The sequence below is a fragment of the Balearica regulorum genome, chromosome 28 (assembly GCF_011004875.1).
Source record: "Balearica regulorum gibbericeps isolate bBalReg1 chromosome 28, bBalReg1.pri, whole genome shotgun sequence".
In the NCBI taxonomy this organism is placed as follows: Eukaryota; Metazoa; Chordata; class Aves; order Gruiformes; family Gruidae; genus Balearica; species Balearica regulorum.
In genome coordinates, this window is record NC_046211.1 from 3,287,601 (window position 1) to 3,315,036 (window position 27,436).

Genomic DNA, 27,436 nt, shown 5'->3' on the forward strand with positions numbered 1-27,436 from the left:
ACAATCTAGGTGGACATTTAGGGACACTCCAAGCAGAAAGTGTTTAAATATCTTAATCATTTTTGAAAATGAACTATGTCAGAAGCAGGTCTGAAAAAAAATCAATGTACTGAAAAGAGCATCACAGGAACTCAACCAGCACAATTTTCTGTTCTTATCTTCTATACAATTATTAAGGCTGAATTGTTAGGAATGCTATGAAAAGATGTCAATGGTTTCAGTGAACTTCAAAATGAGTTTCAATGGTTTCAAAAAGGTTTCAATGAGCTCAGCAATTATCTATGACATTTGGCCTCCTGGCAGGTCAGCACACGCATACTCAAGCCTATCAGCACATGGCAGGTCCCAAAGCCATATGCCTCTTGTCCAGACAGTAATTAGAAAAACAGCAGTGGGGAGGTGGTATTTTGAGGTGGCTCGGTAAACACAAGCCCTGTATAAAAAGGGGGAAGGATAAGGAATGTGAAAGGCGATACTGGGAGAGGACTAAGGCAACTGCAGTGGACACAGGTTGGAAGTCAGATGCCAGGATTAGTGGGGACAGAAGAAATGCTGCTGAGAACACAAAATGCAAGTCATTAGAAAGCTAGGCTTCGCTGGCTACATTCTCAGAGAAAACAAACTTATTTTCACATGTTTTATGCACATTACTAAAAAGGATTTTTATCTGCAGCTATGACTTTTCAACTAAGAACACCCTGAAAAATCAAAACTGGTATTATTCCTCAGAAGACCAGAGGTAATTAGACAAAATCTCCATTTTACAACCAGAAAAAATAGGTAGAGCAGTGTGACCCAGGGGACTAGAAAGCAAGTCAGTGACAGTTCCCAGGTTCAAGGCCCAACGTTCAGTTCATTAGGCTACGCCATGTAGCCTAAAATGGGAAAACAGGCTTTTTCCTACATGCCAATACACAAAGGAAAACTGGCCAGATAAGCTATTCCATGAATTTTTATTATTTGAGTTCAAGAAAAGGAGAGAATCCTACAGGCCATCATGCAACTCTCAAATCTATGTTCACACAAATGTTTCCCTCTCTAGTGACTATGGTCCAGAACAGCTAAACCACTTCATTTTCTTACAATTACAACTAATTAATAAGCTTAAAATCTGAAACCAAATTAAACTGAAACAGCACCATCCATACTGCTGTATTTGGCTTCATATTTACTATCAAGACTTTAAGCAAGTAATTACCCTCATACACTGACCTTAGAAACTGCAAGACCAAGACAAATTGCACACTGAGAATTAAAGAACTGTGCTAAAATCTTACTCTATGATAACACAGAATCAGTAACTATCCTAGAAACAAAGCCATGAAATTGATGGCTCTCATAAACACATAGCAGGTAATTTTATGTATCCATTAATTCCTCTCTACACAGACAACAAAAATGCTAATCCTGGACCTAATAATCATTTTGCCTCGATCACTGTAATCTTCTTCTCTCTGACTCTCCAATTACCCCACTATAATTCACAGAAAATGCATCTGCCAATTTGATAATTTTCATAACCGTGAATTGATTAGGTCTTATCTCCTTGAATCCCAAGAATGCTTTTTCTTCCCCACCTCATCAGGTTCAAGCTTCCTGTCATTGTCTTCAAGGTGTGCATAACTGTACCTTGGTTCTTCGCTTGTTCCTGTCCCTTAGTGCTGTTTCACCAGTGACAACCATGATACATGTTCTCTTTTTTTTTTTTTTTTTTTTAATTCTTCTTCAAGTAACTTTCTTTCAAGTAACTTGCTTTCTCTGTGCTAACCTTCACACTTTGTATGGCCTGCCTGCATCAGTCTACGGGATCTGTACCATTCTTCTGGCAGGTTGTGCCCTAAAACTTCCTTGTGGAAGTCAATGCAAATAAGCAGCTAAATGATGACAGTCATAGTTCAGAGACAGCTATAAAAGCTTGCATGAATTTACCCTGAAAACTGCAATGATTTGGTACTTTCAAGACCTAAAACTATCATGTTTACCCATGTGATATAAGGTACATATCTGTGTCTTCGCTTTCCACATTTGTTCTGTTAATGTGCAAGTCTCCTTTTAAATTATAGTATAGGCTTCTTCAGGTCAGAAAAATGGACTATGGACATATAAAGTACCTGCTTTGATGCTACTGATCCCTGAAAGAGATCTTTGCATGGTTCTGGTACAAGGACCTTGACAAGAAAAGCACTATATCCATCTGGTGTGTCCAGTAAGATTCATAGGAAATTAAAGCAGTGGAGCCTGATTGCCCATGCCCACAATTAAGTATTTTCTAAGCTTGCACAGTCATTTAACCACATAACTGCTTCATAACTTCTAAGACTAGAAAGTACCGCTATAATCAAGCAGCATGGCATTCTATACCAGGCCAAAACCTCTGCTCAGCAATTCCTATCCCACTGCTCACATTTTGCAGACTCACAGCAGGTCTTTCCAAAGCAACATCAACATTTTTTATTTAAAGATTTTTCTTGATGAAAGAAACTGCCATTTCCCTGGGGACTCTATTCCAATACCTAATCCACATTTTGCAACAACTGTCATCTGCAGGATCTTAGGCTAACATAGATTTTGCTACATTAAGAACCATCTAGTATCAAATCTCTACACGACATCACAAATTATGATCAAGACACCTCCTACCATCTCCCTAAGAAGCAAAACACATCAAACTTCCAGCCTCTCATCCAGTAGATTCTGTAGATCTCAAATCCCTCCTGTAATTGTTCTTCCCCAAAAAAAGATTAACTAGGAAGCATTTTAACATCCGTTTTGACATGTACTAGAACTAAATGGTGTTCATTAACGATTTCAGCTCTGGGGCCTCCAACATAAAAAAAAAAAAAAAAGACATGGAGTTGTTGGAGCAAGGCCAGAGGAGGCCATGAAGATGATCAGAGGGCTGGAGCACCTCTGCTATGGAGACAGGCTGAGAGAGTTGGGCTTGTTCAGCCTGGAGAAGAGAAGGCTCCGGGGAGACCTCAGAGCACCCTCCGGTCCCTAAAGGGGCTCCAGGAAAGCTGGAGAGGGGCTGGTGACAAGGGCTGGGAGTGACAGGCCAAGGGGGAAGGGCCTGAAGCTGAAGGAGGGGAGATTTAGATTAGGTATGAGGCAGAAATTCTTCCCTGTGAGGGTGCTGAGGCCCTGGCACAGGGTGCCCAGAGAAGCTGTGGCTGCCCCTGGCTCCCTGGCAGTGTTCAAGGCCAGGCTGGATGGGGCTTTGGGCAACCTGGGCTAGTGGAGGGTGCCCCTGCCCATGGCAGGGGTGGGACTGGATGGGCTTTGAGGTCCTTTCCAACCCAAACCAGTCTGAGATTCTATGATTTTGCTAATGCCACATACAGTTTTAATACCTATTATTCGTTCTTATTCCCCTGTTGACACATCCAAAGCCCTTTTTGCCCATCATCTGCTAAGATTCTGTTCTTCTGATCCCTTGCTTTTCCAGAAAAAAAAGCCCGACAAACAAGAGTTGACTTCTACTGTCAACTCCTAGATATGTTCCCCCCCCAGCAATATTAAATGAGGTGGTTTTTTTCCCTCTGTCCAATTTACCCAGTCATCTTCATTTCTGCTACTGCTTTTGTTGACAAAAACATATTGTGATTTTATATTTGGAAGGTATTTTTCTTTTGGTTCTTTCCATTGCTTCAGCTCCAGAGGACATTAAAAAAATTCAGCTGAGTGTCTGAAATCCCAGAATATTACTAGTAACTCTATAGCCTCCCACAATCCCTTCTCACAGTCCTTGTCTTCTGCTACAGAAGACAGCTACTACACTCAGAATTTCTTTCTCAAAAAGAGAATAAAACGTCATAAAAATCCCACTATATTTCTGCACATCACACATCCTCAGCAGCAACAGGGACCACTGGAGGTCACTGAAATAGAAGTTCAAGGACTTGGATTACCTATGTGAGTAGTTTTTAAATGTTTAGAGATGGAGACACTTGTCAGAAATAAAGTTACTGTTTGTGTTATATGAGGTGACAAATACAGTATTTTACAAATAGAATCTGTTAGATGCGGTTTTGACAGCCATAAAGTAACAGAGTACCTGCCTTGTCAAGAAGAATATTCTACAGAAGTGTTTGTGGCAAAGACAGTATGGGCCACACGCTGGGAGAGCAAATGGTAGCAGGACATTTATTTTGTAGGAAGAAACGCAGAGGGCAGACATAATGACATTTTGTGAGTATGGTCCCGTGGGAAGAAAACTTTGTAAGCAGATATGTGTCTACTGATATCTTAACCTTACTTCTTCTGATGTCCTACCTTAACTGAAAAGCTTGGAAACACGAGATTGATTTTTGACTTGCCTGATAATTTTGTTGTTTCACTAGTCATATGCAAATTAATATGTAATTGCTAAACACTGTATAACAAAACACATGTTCGATCAGACCAAAGTTTCATTTATGCTGTTAGCCCCAACATTAGCCAATACTGATTGCCCAGGGAAAAGTATAAAAAACCCCAATGTATGCTGTGGTAATTCTGCTAAAGTATTCTCATGGCCTCTAAATTTGTGATTCAGGAACTTGCTGAGAGGCATGTCTCTACATCTAACGCCTTTCAATAGGTTTTTCTGAACAAAAAAATCTGTAAAAGATAATGTTAAGGGACATAGTAAACCAGTATTTCACCTTTAACTCCTGACATAATGTGCAGACAATGCCTTTGGTTATGCCAAAAATACCCTGGTGCTAGGATGGCCACAGACACCATGTGGGCCATGCTGCACAACAGGTAATGCTGTGATACAGAAAATTAGGAACAAATACAGAGTTTGCTTTCATGGAATAATCACATTAGATCTGCATATCAGAATATTTTTTTCTTTTGAAAGCTGTGAGATGAAACACATGACCTCAGTGGAGTGGAAGAAATGTGTCCACAATGGCAAAAGTCGACCTCTTGCCAACGGCAGCACAAATTTTTTTTTTTTTTTAAAAGTCAACAATCCATTTGACAACAATACCTATTTAAAAATAACTGTGATTCAGTAACTATATGTGCTATTTCCATTCTTCTCTTGTGACAACAGCATTATAATTTATATCAATAAGCCTGTCTCTTGCACCAAGTGATTAAACTGTTTTTTGTATCCTCAAGGACAATTTAAGCTTCTGAAAACAACTGAAACAGGCTGCTTCTTTTCATAAATTATGATTGAAATTATTTTATTGTTCATTATCACTCAAACATTGTGCTTTTTAGACGACTGTTGCAATCAAATGTAAAGTCCAAAAAGAAGTTGCGATAATTTTCTCTTTAAAACCAAAATGTGATTAAGACCCCCTCAAAATTAAAAAAAAAACCCAAACGACAAACCCAAAAAAACCTGTCTTATACTCTCACACAGTTTAGAAAAGCTACCGAAGCTTTCATTTTCGAGTAAGAATGCTTCTTAAGAACTCAAGTAGGCAGACAGATGATGATTTTAGAGCCCATCTCTACCCATATGTTCAACCAGCTGCCAGAACTTCCCCATTCACACAGAGGCAGAAGCACCAGGGATGGTCTCAAGGTCCTCAAGGATGACCATCTGAAACACAAACCTTTCAGGATTCACCCAAAAAACCCTACAAACGCCCTCGTTCTTGGAAAACATTGCCTTTGCAGGTGTAACCTACACTAATGCAAGGAAGACAAAATAAACATTGAAAGATGCAAAAAAGCTACATTGCTCTTGAAAATGAAAACTGTGTATACTTAAATGCAGGAAGGTAAAGTCACAGATTTTTACCACACATCCATCCTGCGCTCCCTGCTCCCCAACAATCTCCTAACAAGGCTGGAAAGCCAGCGTAAGAACCCACTATCTCAAGTTTCCCTTACCGGTTCCTGACAACACACAGCTACCAGGAGAGAGTGAATGCGTGTCCTGAGGCCATCTGATGGAAACCCACATTCCAAGTAGTTTCCAGTTCTCTGCTCAGTAATTAACAGGGTGAAGGAACCACAAACCCAGGGTGAAAAACAGAAGTGAGAGAGTCAGGAGACTATCTAAAGAAAGAAAAGGACAGCAACATACTTTGGCTTCCTATCTCAGAGATGGGTAAGGCTCAGATACATTTAGGCTCAACCATCAAATCCCAAATTACCCATCATAAAACTGAAACAGGATTAAAAATCCAACAAAAGTAGAATTTCAGAAGTACGATTTTGGGGAGGAGGATTGCAAGCAGACAAAGACTTGTCTGACACGCCACTGACCTAAACTAGCCAATATCCCAACAGGCAAAACCATAAAAAGCTGCCGGAGCCGCCCCCCCCTCCCCTCAGGAAGCCCCGCTGCCCCGCACCCCCGCCCTCCCCGTAAGGGAAGGGCCACACTCTGCCCTACAGAAAAATTAACTTTCGGGGATGCAGAGACTCGCACAGACCTCACCGCCAGAAACGTCCTGAAACCCGACGCGGGCACCCGGCCGGCGAGGGGCTCCCCCGGGGCCGCTGCCGGGGTGACCCGCGCCCCCCCCCGGCCCTGAGCGCGGCAGCGGGCCAGCTGTCAGGTGATATCCCGCCCCCCCCGCTCCCGCGGGGCCCGACACAACGCGTGAGCGCGGCTGTCAGGCTCTCTCCACCCCCGCAGGGCACAGGCCCGGCTTCGGGCGTCCCGCCGGCGCACGGCCTCCGTGCGGGCCCGGCTCCTGTCACCGGGACCCCCCCCCACCCCTCCCGCGCCCCGTTGGCGGGGATACCCCGCCTCCCTCCCCGGCGCGGGCCCGGCTGTCAGGGATCCCCCGCCCCCTCCCGGCGCGGGCCCGGCTGTCAGGGATCCCCCGCCCCGCTTCACGCAAGGGCCCTGCCGGGGTCCCCCGCTCCACTTCGGGCGCGGGCCCTGCCGGGGCCCCCCGCGCCCGCCCGCCGCCGGGGACGCCCTGCGCCCGCCAGCGGGGCCCGGGGCGGCGCGGCGGCCCGCGGCGCGGCGGGGATGCGGGGCAGCGCGCGCCTCAGCGCCGGTGCGGGGCGGGGCGGCCCCCGCGGCGGCTCCCCGGCCAGGCTCCCCTCCCCCCGGGCTCCGGGCCTGAGGCGGTCCCAGTCCCCGCCCGCCGCCCCGCTCGCCCGCTCCTCACCGTGTCAGCGACAACACTGCCGGGGCCGAGGACGGGCTCCTCCGCGCCGCATCTTCCCGGCCGCCCGCGCGGACGGGGCCAGGGCGGGACCCGGACCGACCGGCCGCCGCTTCGGCCCTGCTCCGAGCCGAGGCAGCGAAACCAAAATGGCGGCGGCTCCTGCTCCACCGCGAGCGAGCGCCCGGCGCCCCGCCTGCCCCGCGCCCGGCCACACCCCTCCGGGCTAGCCCCGCCCCCGCCGCGAGAGGGTGCCGTTCGCCCAGCGGTGGGCGGGACCCGCGTCATCCCGCCCCGCGCCGCCTGTCCCTGCGCGGCACCCGTACCGGCCTCGCGTCATCCTCGGCCTCTCGCGCGGCGGATCCTGTCAGCGCGGCGCGCCCGCCGCCAGCGGTGAGTGCCGGGGCGCCCGGTGCCCGCCGAGGGGGGCGGGCGGGGGGGGGGGGGGAAGGATCGCACGGCGCCGGCCGGGGCCCGCGGTCGGCCGCTTGCGTGGGGGCAGCCGCTGCCCGCAGGACCCGTCTCCCAAGCGCGGCGGCTCTGCTTCTGCGGCGGCCGCTCGGGCAGCAGCCGTGTGGAGGCCGCGTGCGGGGGACTCGGGGGCGGTAATCGGGGCTGCGGGAGGGAGGGGGCAGAGCAGCGGCGGGGCACAAGGGCCGCAGCCTCTGGTGCCGGGAGGCGAAGAGCGGCTGGTGGCGTTAATTCCCCTTCGCAGCCTTCCCAAACAGATCTTCAGCCTTCCCGGGTTTCGCTAATGGCTACCACCTCTAGATCAGGTTGAAGGACGTACTTTGTGCCTCCCTGCTGCCTCAGTCCTATGGACGTCTAGAAAAAAGAGTAACGGAGTAACGATGCAGAGCACGTGGGAAGGAAAACTGGGGAGAAGGCACGGGGGAGCAGGTCCCCGAAACAGCAGCGCGCATGCAGACATCTGCCGTCCAAAGACCAGAACGCTCTGGTTAGCTCCAAGTTGTGCCCGTCGTCTACTCCAGCGTCTCTGGTGCTTGGCTTCAGGTTCCTGAAGCCAGTAGTAAATATATAGACAGCAAACAACCAGAAAGTTGTTTTTCATTTAGTGTGGAGAGGTGATAGGTTAGGATGACTTAACGATGTCTGCAAATACAACTTTCAGGGTTCTCTGCGTAATTTTTGCTAGCAAATTATATTCCGATCTATAAATCCTCTCCTAAAGACCACAAGCAGACAAGTGTTTTTTCTATAATGGAACAGTATACTGAATTGGACAGTTCTTTAACTTGATCCAGTACAAATCAGTGAAGCAGCTGCAGTTTTAATCTATTCTTCTGCTAAGGCTCCTCTCCCATGGATAGAGAAGAGCCCTTACAACTTCTGTTAGTTTAGTCATTCAAGAATACTGTCAAAATGTTGGGCGTGCCCAAAATAAACAGAAACTTTCGGGTTCTTGTGACTCCTTAATTTTACTAGTTGCATTTGACAAAACAGCTTTCCCATCCCTACTTCCACCTGTGATGTGAAACAAACGGGATACAGTCTCGTGCAGAACTGGATTTCTCCTTCCTCTTCTGCCGTACACGCTAGCATGGCATAAAGTAAAAGGACTAACACAGCTTCCACAGGCTGCTGTCTTCAGGTATTCTTGAAGTAGCAAAACTGGAGCTTGTTTTTCAAATATGTGTTGTGCACTGATTGATAGATGAAGGAATGTAAAGCATCTTTACAAAAGTAACCTCCTTCAGTGTGGAGTTATTTTCTCATTCTATGCAGTAACAGTTATAAATGCCATTCTATGCAGTTAAATCATCCTTGTCCTGCTTAGTATTAACACTGCAGTTAACTACCGATTCCACCAAGACAGTTATTACTCCAAAGGAATTACAAGGTAATTTTTTCACTTTGAATGCATTGTGTAATTTATTGCAACCAAGGATTCTTAAAGCGTCTTTGTTAGGTATCCTCATTATTTTCTTTCAAGAAAGTGGTATGAAGGAGGCCTTGAATGCTGGCAGAGATGACAGATTTAACTAATTTACTTACCTTTTTGCCTCTGTTTTTTGCATCGCAATTGCTTGAGTGTGTTATTTTGGGTTTTTTCTCCTGTTGTAATCAAAGATGGCTGAGCAGTAGATACTAATAATCTGATTAGGATGAAGCCAGAAACACAGAAGCACCTTCAGTCTCTGCATTATTCTAGTTTCGTCAAAATAATCACTGTGTAGCCCTTGCTCTTACGTCTCTTAACAGCTGGAATCAAACTAGATGCCCTTTCCCAATAAAAGGATCTGTCTTCCTCACTAGATGAATGAAATATCTTTAAAGTAAGGGGTTTTTGTAAATGTCTCTCTGAAAAAAGGCAACATAATTAATGTAATATTTTTTATTAGGCAAATGATGCTGCTTACCAGTAGTCAACTGTAAGAGAATTATATAGCCAACTGCAGAGCATTCTGACAGTTATTTGTGTGCCTAGACTTTAGGCTCTTTGGGCAGGAATGATTCTCTCCCAGCACAAGATACATGAAACATAATAAAAAAATGAAAAAATCCACTTCTGTCTCTGCAGAAAAAATGCTGAGAAGTCTGAAAGGACTCGTCTACCATCCTCTAAAGGTAAGTCCTGTAACAGTGTGGTGCTGCTTCCAATATTTCAGCTGTCCCATGACCTAGAAGGACAATTTACAACTGTAAAAAGTGAGATTCTTCTTACTTTTGTCATCTAAAAACTTGGTGTCTCCTATAAGCTGGTTGCATAAACTCCCATTATGGGCAAAGGAAAGAGAGCCTGCTTGTCTGTGTTACTCCTTCTACGTTTCTCTCCGTTGGCTGGACAGAGAGAACATGAAAATGAGCCTGGCTAGTTGGCTTAAGTAAGACATTGTTGGAAGACTAAAGTTTAGGATTCTGAAATGTCCAGAATGCTGAAATTCTGCTTCTTCAGTGCAAGTGTTTCTCAGAAAACAGAGAATCTACTTGCTCTGTGCTGCTGGAAGAAGCAAAGGAAGAAGCCCTCTATAGAGAACAGAACCGCCAGCCTTTCACAAAGCCTGTGTTGCTGGTGGGAAGATGATTTTGCCAAAGATGGCTCAATGCTTTAGGTGGGTGCAGGAATATTAGCTCTGCCCCAATGACACGGCAGCACTATGTTATCAGTAAAGCTTCCTTATATTATAAACACCGTAATGAATTAATGTTGCATATCTGGAATGACTTCCTAATGGTAAAGAATTTCAGTTGATTCGTTTGTTGTTGTCTTTTTCACTAGTACATAGTGATATGCAGCCATTAAAGAGGATGGCTGTATAACTACTAGTTTCCAGAGACGAGATTCTGGTTGTACTGTACTTATGATGGCAGCCTTTATGAAATAAACAGTCTTTTCTAGAGACTAGGATATGTGTAATCATGTAGGAACAGCTCCACCTTATGGCACATGACTTTGTGATTAATCTCCACGTACCACGTGATAGTTTGCTGCCATTTCAGGGATCTGAATTAGATTACTCTGTTCTTTGGCAGATGGAAACATACTATAAAATCCACTTTGCAGTATGAGCGTAAACTGCATTAAAAGATGATGTGAAAATGTGAGAACCTTATGTACATGTTAGGATTTACTACACAGAGCTCTAAAGTGAGCCAGAAAGGTATATGTATATGTTTCTGGCATTCTGTGTGAAGCCAAGGGGATCAGTGATAAGCCAATGTCTTCTGTTGAGGAGGAGGGAACGAGTGGCATGTTGCTCCTATGAAGTCAGAGTATATAATACATTAGCAGTGGTATTCTAGGTCACTCAAAGGTATTCTCGTAGCCTGTTAGAAACACAGATGTACTGTCGTGGTTTAACCCTGCCGGCACCTCAAACAACCACACAGCTGTTCACTTACTGTCCCCCACAGTGGGACAGGGGAGAGAATCGAAAAGAAAAAGGTAAAACTTGTGGGTTGAGATAAAGACAGTTTATAGGACAGAAAAGGAAGAGAATAATAGTAATAATAATAAAAGAATATACAAAACAAGTGATGCACAGCACAACTTACCACCCAGAGCCGATGCTCAGCTAGTTTCTAAGCTGTACCGCCTCCCGGCCCACCCCCCAGTTATTTACAGAGCATCATGCCATATGGTATGGAATATCCCTTTGGCCAGTCTGGTCAGCTGTCCTGGCCGTGTCCCCTCCCAGCTTCCCGGGTGCCCCCCACCTTATTGTTGGTAGGACAGTGTGAGAAGCTGAAAAGTCCTCGACTGCTTGGCAACAACTAAAATATTAGTGTGTTATCAGCATTATTCTCATCCTAAATCCAAACCACAGCACTAACCAGCTGTTAGGGAGAAAATTATCTCGTATCATTGCCATAACGAGGACATCCACTCGGGCATGAATTTTGTAAACAGAAATGCAGTAATTCATGAAATGCTAGTCTGTATCTCTCAAATTCAGGCTGTGAGTAGTGTTGTATTCACCACTGTAGGAGTTTGTCTTGATTTTGTAGCACTTCAAAGAGTTCGGAAGAATTTCATGTCTCCAGGTACTTAGAAGCTGCTTCTACAGTCCAGTGCAAGCTACAGGCCACAAAGGAAAAGTTCCGAAGCACTACAAGGCCAGATGTTGATTTTGGGAAAGACCTATCATGCTAAGGTTCAAAAAAGTGCTGTTCTAAACCTGTGTTCTTCCAGAAGAAAGATGTAGTACTTTAAAGATATGTTCTGTTGATGGAAAAATAGAAATTCTGTGTACTTGGCTGCAAGAACAGAGGACCGGACTTCAAGACGTATCCCTCTCACGCTTGCATCCTGTCTTGCTGTGCTATCCTATACTCCCTTCACAGAACTTAGTAGGAACTGGCTGTTGTACCATAGAGAATCCAGCCCCTGCTGATCTTCCGTGCGTTTAAAGAAGTGGTATTGCTAATAATGGTCTGACTAAGTATCATTCAACTAAAGTCTTGAGCTGAGTCCAGACACACGGAAAAACTGAACGTGGTTCAGAGCAGGAAGTTAATCCTTGCTTAATTTTCATTCACTGTTACACAGCTCAGGCACGAAGATTTGTATGGTACTGCAGAGAAACGATGTCCACAGAGCAGTAAGCTTGTCTTTTCTTTTAAATGAGCAAAGCTCACAGCCCCAAGACCTTCACTTGAGATTTGAGGAGGAGGGAATGGGGGATGTTCAAAGAAAATGAGAGGGACTGTGATTCCAGGCTAGAAGTGACCTAGGGCTGACATTTTCTAGGTGAATAGGTGACAATAGTTGCTTGCTCTAGTTATTCATATATTAAATTAGCATATTAGTGCCTTGCTCTAGGCTGTAAATTAAGTAACTTCTGTGGACTTAAAACTAAACATAGCCAAGACAGACATCCTAACTGATCGTTTGGATTTGAGGAGAAGACCATTGTGAGAACAAGAGAAGGTGGTGTTAAAATATGATGACAAAAGCGACTATTTAGTGATCTTCCATATTTACATTGCAGTAGTTTGTTCTACAGGTATCTAGTGTTGAGTACAAACCAGTTTAATTCCTTCCCTAAAACAGGAGTGCTGAAATGCTGATTCAGGAGTCCACTGTGTGTTTAACATGGGGTGTGGGGTAATCCGACATTACACTTTCTCCTGAGCACTTGTGGCTTTCAGATGACCCCCTGAGAAAACTCAGATGACAGCAGAGTTGCATCATGCCATGGAGAACTGAAACAGCTGTTCCTGTCTCTAAACTTTAGTTTATGGCTACTCTCATCTCTGCAGACAGACAAAATAGGAAACAACTTGCTCTGTTTACAGTGGAGCTTGCAACTGCTCCAGTCAGTAATATGAAGGGTGGCTTTCAGTTTTGCTTGCTTTGGTCACTGCCTCTGGAGTATACGCTTTTTTTATTCATTGACAAATGCTCATATTTTCTTTCACCGTAACATAATAAAATGCTTGTCCTTCTACTACTCACTTTCTTGCCTATTTTGGCTAGGCTTACAGGCATGCTTCAGCAGTCTGTCTACAGAAAAAAAGAATTAATCAGCTTAGCTGGCTGTTTCAGTTTCTCAGCCATGTCTGTATTATAATGAAAGAACCTGTATGCAGGGACACAGTTTAGGAAAATCAGTGCAGGGAATGTAATTATAAATATCAAATAGTGGGCAGCACTGCACTAATCCCTCAATAATTGAGGTGATTATGGATTACTAGACAGCTTGAATTTTCAAGGTACTAGCTACTATTCATCAATGTAGGCAGAAACATTGTGGGAACTTCCCAGCAATAAGACCTTAATGGCTGTACTTGTGCTCTTAAACAATCTCAAGGGGATAACTTTCAGGTACAGGGCTTGGCTCTCTAGAGGACTTAAGCGAATGGAAACGGTTTAGAAGCAGGCATTTAAACGTGAAACGTAGTTTTTCATGATAAATTTACATTCTAATGACGAATTTTTATTCTAATTGCAGAGAATTCTATTCTGTATTGCATGCTACCTTGATCCTAATGTGCATGCAATGAGTGTACAAAACAAACTATTACCTGGATTTTTTACTGGATCTTTGACTGCTGATAAGTTTGTTGTCTGTTTGCCTTTTTCCTTCCTCAGTTGTACCATGGGTATGCCCTCCATACAGCAGCCAAGGATTGCTTAAGTTCCGTTGTCAACCAGGATGCCCAAACACTGGCAGAAAGACCAAGAGCAATTTTCTATACCAGCGAGAACGACCCGGTGAGTTACTGCCACGATTGTTACTGTCAGACAAAGTGCCAAAATTCCATCAGTCTGTCTGTGGACATGCTGGAGCCAGGAGTGCTTACTGGATTGTGTTGTTCTAGTAAACCTACGGGAGGGGGGTACGCTGGCCTGACGATAGACCATGATCCCCGGCCCGAAGGAAAACAGGCCGTGGCTGTGCCGTGCACCTGCCTGCGTTTAAACAAGACAGTGCTGGTCCTCTGCCTGAAAGCTCCTGGGAACAAGTATTGATTCGTTCTCTATAGTTGCATAGATGAGAGGCTGTGTATTGCAGAAGGTCAGATGTGGCTTAGTTTGTCATCAGACACCATTAATTTCAACTCCAGGGTTATTCTTCCCTGACTAACCTCCCCAAATTGGCTATGAAGAGGGATAAAAAACACACCCCAGATGACCTCAGCACAGCACAGCTCTCCAGCATCATAATTCCAGCCTCATGCTCTCTGTCTCAAGCACAAAATGAAGTGGAATAAATGAATGGAATAGGCCTTTGAGGTGCTTTTCTGCTGCCTCTGTAATTGGAGTCTTTCAATACTGATTCCTCTGGGGTCTCTATGGAAACAGCAGCATGCAGATGATCTTACTCACGTGATGCGAGTGTCTCTATAGATTGCACAGAAGAGTCCAGATGGCAAGGATTGTCCCCACTGTCCTGCGCCTACCACTTACGTTGCCAGGCAACTGGCTTTGGCATTCTGACTTCACGTGCCTGATGTTTGGCGACAACCGCCATTGCTTATTAATTTATCAGATCAGCGTTCCTCAGACTTGCTGTACTGCAGATCGCGTATTGCAGCAGAGGCTCCGCTGGCTTGCTTCATCAGCAAACCCGACAGCTCTCACTGCACCCGTACTTGTGCACCATAAAGTCCCATTAAAAATGGGATTAAGATGACCAGATGAAAACTAAATTTTTAATAAGACTTGGCTTTTATATACCTTTCCATTAGCAAAACTCAAAGTGACTAAACATGAGGATAAAGATACTGACCCACTTTACAGATTTAGGAGCTGAAGAGTGAAGGAATTTGCCCAAGGTTATGCAGCAAGTCAGTGATGAAACTGAGAATGAAAGTACCACTCTTCTGTTTGAGTCCATAGATAACGCTGCCATGCAAAAACACAGGTGCTGTTAGTCTGTGTCCAACACATGCAGGAAAACTCCAGGGAATCCAGCCCAGAGTTTGAAATATAGCTCTGTGTGGAAAAAAGACAGAAGACTCTCTTAATAATTGTCCTCTTTAGTCTATCGCCAAGTAACATCTCCTTACAGCCGAGGAGCTATTGACTAGCCAGCTTTTTAAAAATTTTCTTCCTGTTGCTAAGATTTACTGACCAGTACACACCAGACTGGCAGCTCAAGCAGCTTAGAGGGCAGTTTGCTGAAGTTACCAAATGGTTTCTTCATATAAATAGTTTGGCAAACTGGTGGGTACCTCAAATCCTGCAGCTGTACCAAGGTAAACCATACAGTCCAGGACACATTGCCCTGTCCTCAGTAAGGTATGGAATAGGGGTGTGGTAACCATGGGCTTTTTTGGGGGGGGCAGAAGATAAGAGAATAGGCATGTTGCATGGTGGAAGACTGAAAATCTGGTCTGAAGAAAGGGAAGGAGACTAACATGTAGCAAGAATCCCAGGGCTAGAGAATTCATGGATCTGCAATAGAGCCACAGCAGTTGTGCATGAAGAATCCATCAAGGAACCGGGACAATCAAAATATTCATGGCAAAAGCAGGCAGTAGTCAAACCTGTGGGTACAGCTGCTCGCACGGCTTCACGTGAGGAATACAGCAGGCAGCCAGGTCAGGGTCACAACTTTTTCCCCCCCCCCCATCCATTCATTCTGGTTGAACCATTTGTCAGCCAGACTGCCCAGGTGAGCGACCAAGCCCACACCAGTATTTTCTCATCTATTCTGGGCCTCGGTAAATTAAGCCCTGGGTCTCCACCAAAGGTAATAAGGAATACAAGAAAACTCTGGGTCAGTCCCTAAATCTGCTAAAGCTGGCAGAAATAATGATTACTGCTTTTTCTTTCTGAATAATAAATAAAACTACTTTTCCTGGATCATTATGATGCAAAAATAAAGAAAACAAGGAACTTTGTGTATTCTGATTCCATCTCAACCAAAATGGAACAAGAGACTGGCCTGCCCAAGAATACAGAGGAGGACTTTTTTACTTTAAATCCAAGGAAAAGTGCAGAAAGTGCCTAGCAAGACACAATATAAGCTTCAAAGCTTGGCACAAAGCTGCTAAAAAAGGCAGACAAAGGTTGGCACAAAAGTTGATAAAAGTCACAAGGAAGTACTGCAGAATAATCTATATGCTGTCCTAATTAATTTTGTATATTAGATGTTAGAAGGAAATGCTTTACTGTTGGAGTGGTGAGGCAGTGGAACAGGTTGCCCAGCGAGGTTGTGCCTGCCCCTGGCTCCCTGGCAGTGTTCAAGGCCAGGCTGGATGAGGCTTTGGGCAACCTGGGCTAGTGGAGGGTGCCCCTACCCATGGCAGGGGGGTTGGAACTAGATGATCTTTGAGGTCCCTTCCAACCCAAACCATTCTGTGATTCTATGATTCTAATTACACAAGACACGACGACTGATGACTAGACCAAGAGTAAATAAGTGCTTTGCAAGCATGGCATGGTAGGAAGATAGAACAATGAAAGGAAAAAACAAGGATGTATAACAAGGGATGAAACAGGGATTAACTTTCAAGATACCAGTAACAACCGCTTCTTAAGAGTGCACAGTCAGAGATCTCAACGTAGTCACTACAAATACACGCAGAATGACGCGAGTTCCGCTGGAGGACCGACCACTTATGTCACAACAAGGGACTTGAAATTAGTGCCCCAGAAAACAGAGTTCTCAAGCAACCAGTACTAGTTAAAAAGCCAAATGGCACAGTAGGAATTATTATTGAGAAACACCAAAGAACAAACAGAAAACATAATTTTGTCGCAGACTTAAAGAAAGTAAATTTGAATTGATCAGATAACTCAAAAGGGGATCATACTACTGTTAAGATATTGTGGTCACCAAAAGTACAAGTAATAGAATAAATAAAACAAAAAAGATTACGTAAATTCAGGAAGCATAGGGCTACCAGTGCCCACAAAACACAATGGTTCATATACGAGCTCAAGGAATCCCTTTATTGTTGATTGCCAGGTAGGACATCCTTTCTTTAGATTCCTCCTAAGCATCTGCCAGTAGTGTCCTGACACTATGATTCCTGCTTTACTTTAATATGCTAGTTCTTCTGACTCACTAAGTAGATTCTCACTTTGACTGAGTATTCCCTCCCTGTTCCCTTCTCACAGGCCTTCTGTATCCAGAAAAATGGTAACAGACTTGCCCGAGTGTTACAGTTTGCGTTTTACCTTCCCAGGCCAACCACGCAGAACGCCACGAGGGTCGCCATTATAGCATTCCGCTTGAGGAGGTGAAGGCTGTGTTTCCACATGGACTGCCCTACCGCTTCCAGCTGCAGGTACTTTGTCTTAGAGCAGATTTGTAGGGAGTGGACTGGTATGTGGGAAGAACCAGACCCATTGCTTCGCTATGATGCTTTCCTCTTGGAATAAGGGAGAGTGACGTGCTGCAAGAACGCAATTATTCCTGGTCCTTACTGTTATTTTCTACATTTAAAAGGTATCAGTCAACCTAACCGGAATAGTGGCAGAAGGGTGTGAGGATTCCACCTTAGGCAACATTCTATCAAAAATTTTTCGTCTCTTAACTTCTGGCTACATAATAAATGACAGAAATATTTTCCGCAGTTAACAGTTCGTATGAAACAGGCTGTCTCATGAAGTAAGTTTATATCAGCAACAAAAAAATCTTCTTGATTTCTGTTGTGAGACAGATCATGCTGTGATAGGATCAGGCTTCGTAAGCAGCTAACGTAGACTGCCTACTTGAGTTTAGGAACAGATTTCTTGTCTGTGAGTAATTCTAGGTGGTTGACTTTTGATTCATTGACAGCCCAGTTCGTCTAACCTCAATTCCTGGGAAGGTGATGGAACAGCTAATCCTGGAAACCATTTCCAGGCACACAAAGGACAAGAAAGTCCTCAGGGGAAGCCAGCATGGCTTCACCAAGGGGAGGTCATGCTTTCCAACTTGATAAACTTCTATGATGATATAACTGGCCTGGTAGACAAGGGGAGAGCGGGGGGACGCTCATACTCTGCCCAGTGCCAGTCAGAGATGGAGTCACATCAGCAACAGCCGTCATGTGCCGACACCCGGCTTCTCGTTCGCATTCTGCTCCTTTTCTCAGATTAAGACCTTCAATGAAGCCTGCCTGATGGTGCGAAAACCAGCTCTAGAACTTTTCACTTACCTGAAAAACTCCAACTTCACACACCCAGCTGTCAGATACGTGATCTGTATCTTTTATCTCTTACTTGATGGTAGAATGCAAATTAAATGCAAGGAGGTGAGTTTACGCAGATGAGGGTGATGTTTTGATCCTATGGTGACCACTGTGGTTTACTCTTCAGGAGGTGGTTCTACCATACCTCTGTTGTCAGCAAAGCTAGTCCAAGAAGTTCATGAACCTCATATACTTTTATTTTAAGCCAGATTTGGCTCACGGCACAGACCCACAAATAGGGCACAACTAAGGGAATGGGAATCATCAGCTCTGATATAGTGGGGTGGGAGGATACAGAGAGAAGGAGCTCTTTTGGCTAGGTTTGCTGCTGAATAAAAGCACAACGGAACGCCATCCCTGCTTTTACGACCTTTGAACTTCCTTTATGCCTTTTGTGAAAGGAGAAATTGAAGAGGTTTTTTTGGAGACTTTCCTTGACAGTTCGTGTTGGAGATGGTGAGAAAGGAACAGGGAAAACCATGACTCTGTGTCACGTGGTTCATTACTGCGCAAGGCAAGGCTGGCTGGTGCTGCACATCCCAGACGGTAAGAACAGTGACGCTGTCCGTGTCCCTACATCAAATGCACTTCTTGATCCGGTGTAGGGTAGGCTACAGCAAATTGTCATTGTTTTTTCCATAGCAGAGAAGGCTTATAAAGCACCCCAGCCCCCCAAATAAAGTAGAACATAGTAAGTTATTTTCACATGCTCTCACATGCTTATAGTCAGTCTTTTTTCCCCATTGTTAATGAGTGTGACAGGAGACATACAGTGTGTGGGTCTGTGTGGCCGCCTCTGTTCCCATGGGAGAGAGGGTCCATTAAGGGTGGCAGACTTTTCTTACCAGCGTAGCAGAATAAGGATAAGAGATACAAACACACACCCCACCACCCAGCTCATACAATTATTTTGACTTAAAAAAAAACAAACCCAAAAACCAACTGTTTTATTTTGCTTACAGCTCATCTCTGGGTGAAAAACTGCAGGGAGCTTATGCAGTCTTCCTATAACAAAGAACGGCTTGATCAGCCTTTGCAAGCATCTTTCTGGCTCAAGAACTTCAAAACCTCAAATGAGCGCTTCCTACAAGAGGTCTGTAGAGCCGGTCAGGTTGTTCTGGTTAGTAGCTAAGACCTACAGGATCATCTCTCGGGGACTGCCCGTGCTTCCTGTTATCGAGCACCTTGACAGGAATTCTAGATTTGCTCATTTCCCAGAAATGCTTCACGCATTAATGCATGCACTGACATTGCATACAAGCCCAGTATAATTGTAGTTCTCTTACTGCAGATAAAAACACAAAAAAAATACGTGTGGGGCAAACGAGAAAGCACGGAGGAGGGCAGACCGTTGGGTGAAGTGGTGGAGCAGGTAAGGAACAACAAGTGCTTCTGGCTTTGTCTCACCTTTTATTAGAAGGTCCCATCATTGTGCTTTAAGAACAAATTGCTTCTAAACATCTTACTCATACCAGTTCTAGGAAGTGGAAGGCATTTGCCTATCAACAAGGTGGCTACAAAAACCATTGTGGAAGATGTGATGGATCTGTAAAGGAAGCTGTAACCAGAACTTGGGTCGAAGCAAAAATTAGAATTTGAAAGTTCCTACTACTTTGATGCTCAGTACCTTAGACCAGATTGCTCCTTTGAAGGGAACGAGCGTCGTCTGTTCCTTCCCTCTTAGAAAGGGCAGACAGTGCCCAAAGTTGCCAGCGTGATATATCAACAAGAAAACCAACCCAAGTTATGTGCCTTTTCCTCCTTAAAGGGTTTGGCTCGCGTGAGAAATGCCAGCGATGCTGTGGGGGTTGTGCTGAAAGAGATAAAGCAGCAATGTCAGCTCGGCTCGTTCCGACTTCTTGTGGCAGTGGACGGCGTCAATGCGCTCTGGGGAAGGACTACGTTAAAGAAGGAAGACAAAAGCCCCGTAAGAAGTGACTATTCTGATGATGTTTCTGCATTCCTACGGCAAGGCAGAGCAGGGGAGGGTGGTGTTCATTTTTAAGTTCTATAGTAACCCCTGAAAGGCGTACGTTTGGTTTTGCTAGCTTGGAGGGACCTGCAAAATTCATAATGTGTTTGGGCCATTTTTACTGAAGAAAGTTCTTTCAGTAAGAAAAAAAGGCCCCGCGTCTGTCTTTGTTAGAGCAGGAAAGGTCTGGGCATTTCTCCACGTAACAGTACGAAGGCTGAATGTTACAGTGCTAAGTCGAAGCAAAGCAAAAAAATGCATCTAAATGATGCAAATGATCCTTCCAGTTTAATTTAAAGTAGAGGAGAGAAATTTAAGTCTCGGATAGAAACTGCTGGCAAAAAAAGTAATGCAGACAATCTTCACCAGGTTTCTCCAGAGGAGCTGACGCTTGTGTACAACCTAAGGAAGATGATGAGGAATGACTGGGTGAGTTTGGTCTGTACCGCGGGGTGCGTTATTCTCAGCAATTAAAGCTACACGCCAATAAGCATAAAGCTACAAATCTAACATGGCACTGATCCTTCAGCGGAGAGCGTGAGCACAGTGCGACTGTTAAGGGTTAGTATCTCATCAGTGGTTCCGACATCACCCGAAGAGAGTAAGAACGTAACAAATGCTTTTCTTGATGACTGTGCCAGACTCCAGTTTATGGCTCGTACTTCCCGAGCTAGAGGTATTTAATAACCCTTAACGACACTTTGGTTTATGATTTTTTTTGAACTAAAAGGAACTGTTAAACTTCTTGCTATAGGAGGTCAACTCCTGCTGCTGCTTCTCCCGTCCCCTGGGTGTAGCATCTCTTAACAGGTAGTCTTCAGAGCTGAAAGTATACAGAAAAGTCCTTTTTCAGGTATTGCAGTTGTGAGAATGACACGTTTGAATGCCAGCACTGGAAACGCCAGATGCTGCACGTAGACTTGGAGTAGCCAGGGCTCACGTAGGTAGGAACATTTTAGCAAGTCCATCATACAGACTTTTGGAATTGAAGTAACTGTAAGACCAAAGAAGAAAGAAAACACTTCCCTCGTTCTCAGGATCCACCCGTAAGTATTTCACAGACGCTCTGTTAGCGGCTCAGGGGGTTTCTGATGTGCCTTTCCTGCAGCACGGCGGTGCCGTGGTGAGCACCCTCAGCCAGACCGGCTCCCTCTTCAGACCCAGTTCTGCCTACTTGCCCCAGGAGCTGCTGGGGAAGGTGAGCCCTGGCCTCTAACGCGCACAAATCCCGGCCGGGAGAACCGCTCCCCCCCTCCCCGTTCTCTGGATTAACCGCGCTGCGGCCCAGCGCGCCCTGTCCCCGAGAGCTGCCGCGGCAGGACGGGGCGCGGCCCGGGCGCCGCCGGGGTCTCACCCCCCACGCTCGGTTTCCCGGTTTCCCTTCCCAGGAGGGGTTCGACGCGCTGGACCCCTTCGTCCCGGTCCCGGTCCCCAACTACAGCCCGCGGGAGTTCGAGAGCTGCTACCGCTACTACCTCGACCGCAAGTGGCTGCAGCACGAGAAGGGTGAGCGCCCCCCGGCCCGGCCGGCTTCCCTCAGCGGCGGCGGAGGGCCGGGGGTCCCGGGGGAGGCCGCGCCCCCAACGCACCTTCTGTCTTGCAGCGCGCACGGAGGACGGGAAGGAGGAGCTGCGGTTCCTGAGCGGCTCCAACCCGCGGCAGCTGGAGCGGCTGTCGGCGCCCCTGTAGCGCAATAAAGGCCGGAGCGGCGGCGGCTGCCGGTGTCGGTGTCTGTACCGTGTCCGTCTGCGGGGGGGGGGGGGGGGGGGGCGGCAGGGCAGGGCGTGGCCTCGCCGTGACGCGCTTCCGGCTTTCCCGCCGCGGGGGGCGGGACGCGCACGCGCTCTGGGCGGCGCGGCGGCGTGGGGCGCGAGCGCGATGCCGGGGGAGGCGGTGACGCTGCAGCTGGGGCACTACGCGGGCTGCGTGGGCGCCCACTGGTGGGGGCTGCAGGTGCGGGGCGGGGGGGGGCCGGGCCGGGGTGAGGGCTGGGGCCGCGCCGCGGGTCTGACCCGCTCAGACACACGCACACCCCCCCTCCCCTCCCCTCCCTCCCCGGCAGGCCGCCGCGCTGCGCAGCCCCGCCGAGGCCGCCGAGTTCCGCAGCACCGCGCTGCTCCGCACCGAGCGGGCGGCGGGCGGCCGGGAGACGCTCACGCCGCGCCTGGTGGCGCTGGAGCTGAAAGGTACCGCGGGGCGGGCGGGGGGCGGCGGCTCCGCCCGGGGCGGGCCCCGCCGTGACCGGCCTCTCTTGCAGGCGGCGCGGGCGCGCTGAGGCCCGGCGGCGGGGGCCCGGAGGCGCCGGTGGCCTGGTGAGTGCGGGGCGGGGGCGGGGGCGGCGCGGGGCCGCCGGCAGCTGCCGCTGGTTTGTGTTGCAGGGACGGGGAGGTGGCCGCCTACCTCGAGTGCGCCTCGGCCGGGGGCTCCGCGCCGCGGGACGCCGGGCGCCGGACGGTGAGGGACGGGCTGAGCGGGGCGGGCTGAGCGGGGCGGGGGGCGGCCCGGGCCCCGCCGCGCCTCCCGGAGTCCCCGCGGGTTCGCTCCGCTCGTGGCGTTTCCTTCAACCTCCTGCCCGGTGACGCGCGGAAGGATGAGGCGAAGCGTCCCGTAACCGCCGTCCCGGGCTCTTTTCCTTAGGAAGACGCTTCCTCGGACGGAGCGGGAAGCTCCAGCAGCTCGGCTCAAGGTGCGCGGCCCCTTCCTCTGCGTTTCTCCTTCGTGGGCTGTCCCGGCGGCTCCGGCGTCCCGCGACGGGACTGCCAGCGAGCAGCACCGGGGGGAAGGACGACCAACAGACGTGGCGATGTGACGCGTGGCCGTGGGTTGGCGCTTGGTCGTGGCAGGGACGGGTTAACGGTTGGACTTGGTGGTTTTCCAACCCCGCCAGTTCTATGGGATGGGGCAGAGAGCAGCAAATAGGTTAAGAACCCGGACAAGATTAAAAGCTGGTTGTGTTTTCTTTATTTGAGGGGAGGTCAGAGTTGAAAAGACCTTCGCTCCCGGCACCTTTCTTGTTCCAGGCGCGTCTCCCGCCCCTTCGCGACGCGCTCTTTCCCAGGAGGTTTACTCAGGCGGCAGCGTGCAGCTCTGGTCCGATTACCTCAATGTGCGCTTGCATCCCAAGAGCATCTATGTCATCCGCCAGTACATGCACGATGGGTATGGCCTAGAGGTTTGGTTCAGAATCTGTCATCCAGAACAGGATCAAGGAAGAATCAAGAGGGGATAGAATAAGCTTCCCCCCCCCCCCCCCCCCGCCTCTTTTCCTTAGGGAATGTGGCTGTCTAGAAGCCTTTGGACAAGGCGAAAGTCTCCTGCAGGATCCTGGCTGCATAGAGGAGTTGGAAGATCGGTTGCACTTCTATGTGGAAGAGTGCGATTATCTGCAGGTTTGACAGCCGAGTCCGAGCTCCTTTTTCTTTCAAGGCACTTTCTGTTCAAGATCAAGTAGAATCTCAGATGCTGCCGTCATGTTACACAGGGGTTTCAAGTCCTCTGTGACCTACACAACGGCTTCTCTGGAGTTGGTGCCAAGGTGACAGAACTGCTCTATGATGAGTATTCAGGGAAAGGAATCCTCACCTGGGGCTTGACTCCGGTCATGAGTAACATGGGAGTAAGTAAACAATGGAGAAAACCCAGAACAGGTGATGCCTTCGTGTCCGTCTGGATTACGTTTCTTGTTTGCATCTTTTAAGATTTTAATGGTTGGACTTTTGCCCCCCCAGGATTCTCAGAAGAATTTTTACAGACTGATGAACACAGCCCTGGGCATCGTCCACCTCTCCAGTCACAGCTCGCTCTTTTGCCCCCTGTCGCTCAGTGGGAGTTTAGGAATCAAGCCACAACCTCCCATTACATTTCCATATATAAACTATGATGTATGTACTGTATATTGGTTTACCTAGAAACTCCACCTACCTCAGTTGTCAGATTTCCATTGTCTAGAAGTGTTTTCTGCAGCTATGTGTTTTTAGCAATGCTTTTCCATGATGAACTCTTCTGCTAAGCAGGAAAGAGTTATTTTTTTCCTGCTTTTTCACTGTTAGCAGAGACTTAACTGCCAACTTGTCATTCCCAGAGTTTTTTTCATACTCTTAAAAATATTAGCACATTTACTTTTTTCTAGGCTTTGTGGTGTACTGCCTTTGGTTTCAGCTCTGAAAAAAATGCTGTACTGCATTATGCTTCACGTGCAGAATGTGTAACTCCAGCCTTGTCCGAGCACTAGGGAAGTCTTCCTGCTGACAGGAAAACTGGCAACAGATCATTTGTTAGCAAACTTGCTTATCCAAACCTTGACACAACTTAAACACAGCCTACATTTAAGGATATTGTAAATGGTGCTTTTGATAAATACACAAAAATTGGTTGAGGAACAGAGGAATTTAACTTGTCCTGTAACTCTTCCATTTGTCTCCTTCCACAGGCATCACTGGACTATCAGAGCAGCGCGGTGCTGGCAGCAGCGCTCGATACCCTCACTGCTCCTTACCGGCTCTGCTCCTCTCAGGGCTCTATGATGCACCTGGCTGAAACACTTAACTTCTCTGGGAGAAAGGTGAGGGCAGAGCACGGCAACCTCGAATCCTCTTGGCTCTACCCAAGCTCCCGCTGTAGGACGTGTTGTACTTCACGTCCATGCACAGGTGAGGAACGTGTTCTCGATCGTGGCTCTCTGGCTTACAGGTTGTGGCTGCGTGGGCGTCTGTTCCCTTTCCTGCCCTACGTGGCTACTCGCTCCCCGATACTTTATGCGCCTACCAGCAGGACGTGCCCTGGAAGCTTCTGTCTTCATGTAGGGAGCGAAAGGTCAGCTGCTGTTTTGCTCAATCTGTTGTGCTACGAGGAATTTGCAAAGAAAGTCACATCAGGTAACGAGTATTTGAACCGCACCTTTCCCTTCAGAACTCGGGCACTCTCAACAACAACTTCTAACAAGTCATTCACAATCCTTCTACTAGGAGTGTCAGCTGAATGGGGGGCGGGGGGGGAAGTCTAGTGGTCTAGGCAGTTACATGCTACTGATTTTATAGGCTAATAGCAAAAAAGCAGCTGAGTCACTGACATTTTCAGTCAAGTCGCCTGGAAAACCATGAATTGGTTGGTTTTCTTTGCAGCAGCTGTCCAGGAAAGCAGCCCACCTCTCCACTCCACACTTGTGAGAGCACGGAGCAGATTCTGCAGTGTTACTTACACACTCTGTTTCCTGGGGCATTCAGGTTGGTAACAGTCTGGGTTTTTCCAAACAGGGAACTAACCTGGAACCTGAAGGCAGAGCGAGTTTTGGTTAACTTTATTCACCTTCTTCCTTCCAGCACATCCCACGTGCTTGAGCAGCCCTGTAGTACCCTACCTCCATACCCCCAGTTTTTTTCTCCTCTTCTCACCAGACAAGGCTTCCTCCTGGACAAACCTCCCAGTTATTCCTCCACAGGTAACAACTGTCCCTTAAACTTAACAACAAAAAGAGATGATGTGGTGGCAGCTGGGTCTAACAGAGGTAAAAGGGAATTACTTAAAAAATCCCCACAACCCTTTTGAGCATTTGTAGGGCAAAAAATATGAGTGTTTAGCAACTCTTAAGCTACTCTGAGTTCAAGTAAAGCAACAGCTTGTAAAAGTAAACTAGGGTAGGGAAACCAATGTGAATTGGTACACTTCAACAAAGCTGGTTTTCCCTACAGCTGTTGAAAGCATCCCTGTACTCGCAGCCCTGCAGTCTTCACCGGTTCTGCACACGCTCCTCTACAGCTTATACAAGGATCTACAGCAGCTGAACATGCGGCGGTGGGCGAGCTTCTTTGCTGCCGGAGTTGAAGAGGGTGACTTCCAGGAGGCCTTACAGGAGCTAAGAACTCTGTCCCAGTGCTATGAAACAGGGTTTGAAGCAGAGGATTCTGAAGATGAAGCAGATTCAGACTAACTCATCTTTATTACCAGAGATAGTGGAAATAATGTCTTTAAGATCACTTTCAAAATAAAGGGAATGGCTTTAAAGATAGCCCAACTGCTACTTTCTTTTAATCTCAGCAAAATCCTATTACCAAGGCTGACTGATGTCATCCAGCCACTTGCAGTTGTGTTGTAAAGGAGGAAAGCTGCTCTTTTGGGGGCTGTTCTTGTTTGTTTTTAAAACTTTGCAAAGTTAATTTGCTCTGCCTGTTAGAGTAAGACCACACAATAAATACAGAATTCAGATTGTAACTTTCCCACGTACAATCAACACAAGGGGAAAACTTACCAAAAAACCATGTGTGTGTTCCACATGAAAACAGACATCTTATCATACAATATTTACATGTTCTTTTCAAAAGCTGCTGGCCCAGTCTTCACCGTGGACTGAGGTCTGTGTCCAGAAGCATCGCTTTTGTCATTTCACTGTTGAAGCTCCCCATGTAGGTTTTAGAGGACATTACCACCCTAACAACTTTCTTCATTCCTTTAGTTTGATACGGATTGAGAAGTGCAGCTTGTCAGAAGTGTAGCAGGAAAGTGAACAACCAAAAAAAAGGTGCTGTCTTAAGTACCTGTGCAAATATTTTTCCTTTATCCACAGCACCTGTCTAGCAGCAAACTGGCAAACAACTCTTCCCCCCGATGCAGTCAGTAGCTTATCAAGCCGGAAAAACCTTAGTCATCAGGTTCTTCCTCAGAAAGCAGAAGATCTTTATCTGACAGCTGGTCTGTGTTACTGGTACTGGTTGCATCCTCCTCGTCTTCAGAGCTCCCATCACAGGATGTATGGAACAGCTTCATCAGTTCTCTGAACCTGTGGGATACCTGAAGAACGGGAAATCCAAGGTGCTTAGTCATGCAAAAGGTGGTACGAAAAGGAGATTTTTGTATGACAAAGTTCAGGGTCATTGTGCTTTTATGTTAGAAAACCACAATCACAGTTTATGTAAAATTCAGTCATAAAGAGAAATGGAAAAGCACTGGATTGTTCTGTTTTCTTTGGAAGAACAGTTACATTCTAGTGACTCACAGGTAAAAACCTGCAGTTGGGGAAGATTCATAGGCAGTGATGAGGGGAAGGCTGAGACACAGAAACCTGACAGATTCCTTGTATTGAAGCTGAAGGCCCAAGTAGTCACTAAAACAACTCTGGTACCAAATACAAGGCTGCACTAGCAGCACTCATGTAAAAATGACCACAGCAGTCACGATTTTTGCTTCCAGCAGAACAGATCAGGGTATGTTCTGGTTTTTTATTTGCAACTGGGATTATTTTTCTCTGATGCAGCATCAAATTAAAGTTAAGTTTGGGAGACTAATGACAGGAAGCTTTGATCTT

The 27,436-nt window shown here is 46.9% G+C and overlaps 4 protein-coding genes across 12 annotated transcripts in view; 2 read left to right on the forward strand and 2 right to left on the reverse strand.

Moving 5' to 3' along the window:
* ASH1L (ASH1 like histone lysine methyltransferase) overlaps positions 1-7,272 on the reverse strand; it is a 66,025-nt gene extending 58,753 nt beyond the window's left edge. The window contains exon 1 of one of the 3 annotated variants that reach the window (XM_075736980.1): positions 7,077-7,272. The gene's annotated coding sequence lies outside the window, so the exon portion shown is untranslated. The remainder of the gene's footprint in view (positions 1-7,076) is intronic. The other 2 variants (XM_075736981.1, XM_075736982.1) reach the window with 2 other exon arrangements.
* Positions 7,273-7,329: 57 nt separating this feature from the next.
* Positions 7,330-21,861, forward strand: DAP3 (death associated protein 3). 2 transcript variants are annotated; one of them, XM_075736999.1, is made up of 14 exons: positions 7,384-7,466; positions 8,872-8,934; positions 9,616-9,662; positions 13,630-13,752; positions 17,178-17,279; positions 18,072-18,180; positions 18,621-18,713; positions 19,130-19,260; positions 19,459-19,539; positions 19,936-20,094; positions 20,509-20,568; positions 21,248-21,337; positions 21,528-21,645; positions 21,743-21,861. In XM_075736999.1, exons 3-14 carry the CDS (start codon positions 9,621-9,623, stop codon positions 21,826-21,828), a joined length of 1,194 nt encoding a protein of 397 aa, XP_075593114.1. In that variant the 5' UTR covers positions 7,384-7,466; positions 8,872-8,934; positions 9,616-9,620; the 3' UTR covers positions 21,829-21,861. The 2 variants fall into 2 exon arrangements, with proteins under 2 accessions (XP_075593113.1, XP_075593114.1); XM_075736998.1 differs by lacking the exon at positions 8,872-8,934 and having other exon boundaries at positions 7,330-7,466.
* An 83-nt stretch (positions 21,862-21,944) lies between these two features.
* Positions 21,945-26,141, forward strand: MSTO1 (misato mitochondrial distribution and morphology regulator 1). Of its 2 annotated transcripts, none has more exons than XM_075736992.1 (14): positions 21,945-22,092; positions 22,202-22,325; positions 22,397-22,451; positions 22,518-22,593; positions 22,777-22,825; positions 23,160-23,298; positions 23,411-23,528; positions 23,621-23,755; positions 23,868-24,020; positions 24,569-24,700; positions 24,829-25,013; positions 25,260-25,361; positions 25,458-25,576; positions 25,827-26,141. In XM_075736992.1, the coding sequence occupies exons 1-14, from the start codon at positions 22,018-22,020 to the stop codon at positions 26,063-26,065; spliced, it is 1,701 nt and encodes a 566-aa protein (XP_075593107.1). In that variant the 5' UTR covers positions 21,945-22,017; the 3' UTR covers positions 26,066-26,141. The 2 variants fall into 2 exon arrangements, with proteins under 2 accessions (XP_075593107.1, XP_075593108.1); XM_075736993.1 differs by having other exon boundaries at positions 25,263-25,361.
* The window catches only part of LOC104629282 (GON-4-like protein), a 29,565-nt gene continuing 28,184 nt past the window's right edge, over positions 26,056-27,436 (reverse strand). For 4 of the 5 annotated variants that reach the window (XM_075736986.1, XM_075736984.1, XM_075736985.1 and 1 more), the window contains one exon: positions 26,056-26,922. In XM_075736986.1, the coding sequence (XP_075593101.1) occupies positions 26,773-26,922 (150 nt within the window). In that variant the 3' untranslated portion in view covers positions 26,056-26,772. The remainder of the gene's footprint in view (positions 26,923-27,436) is intronic. The other variant, XR_012832642.1, reaches the window with a different exon arrangement.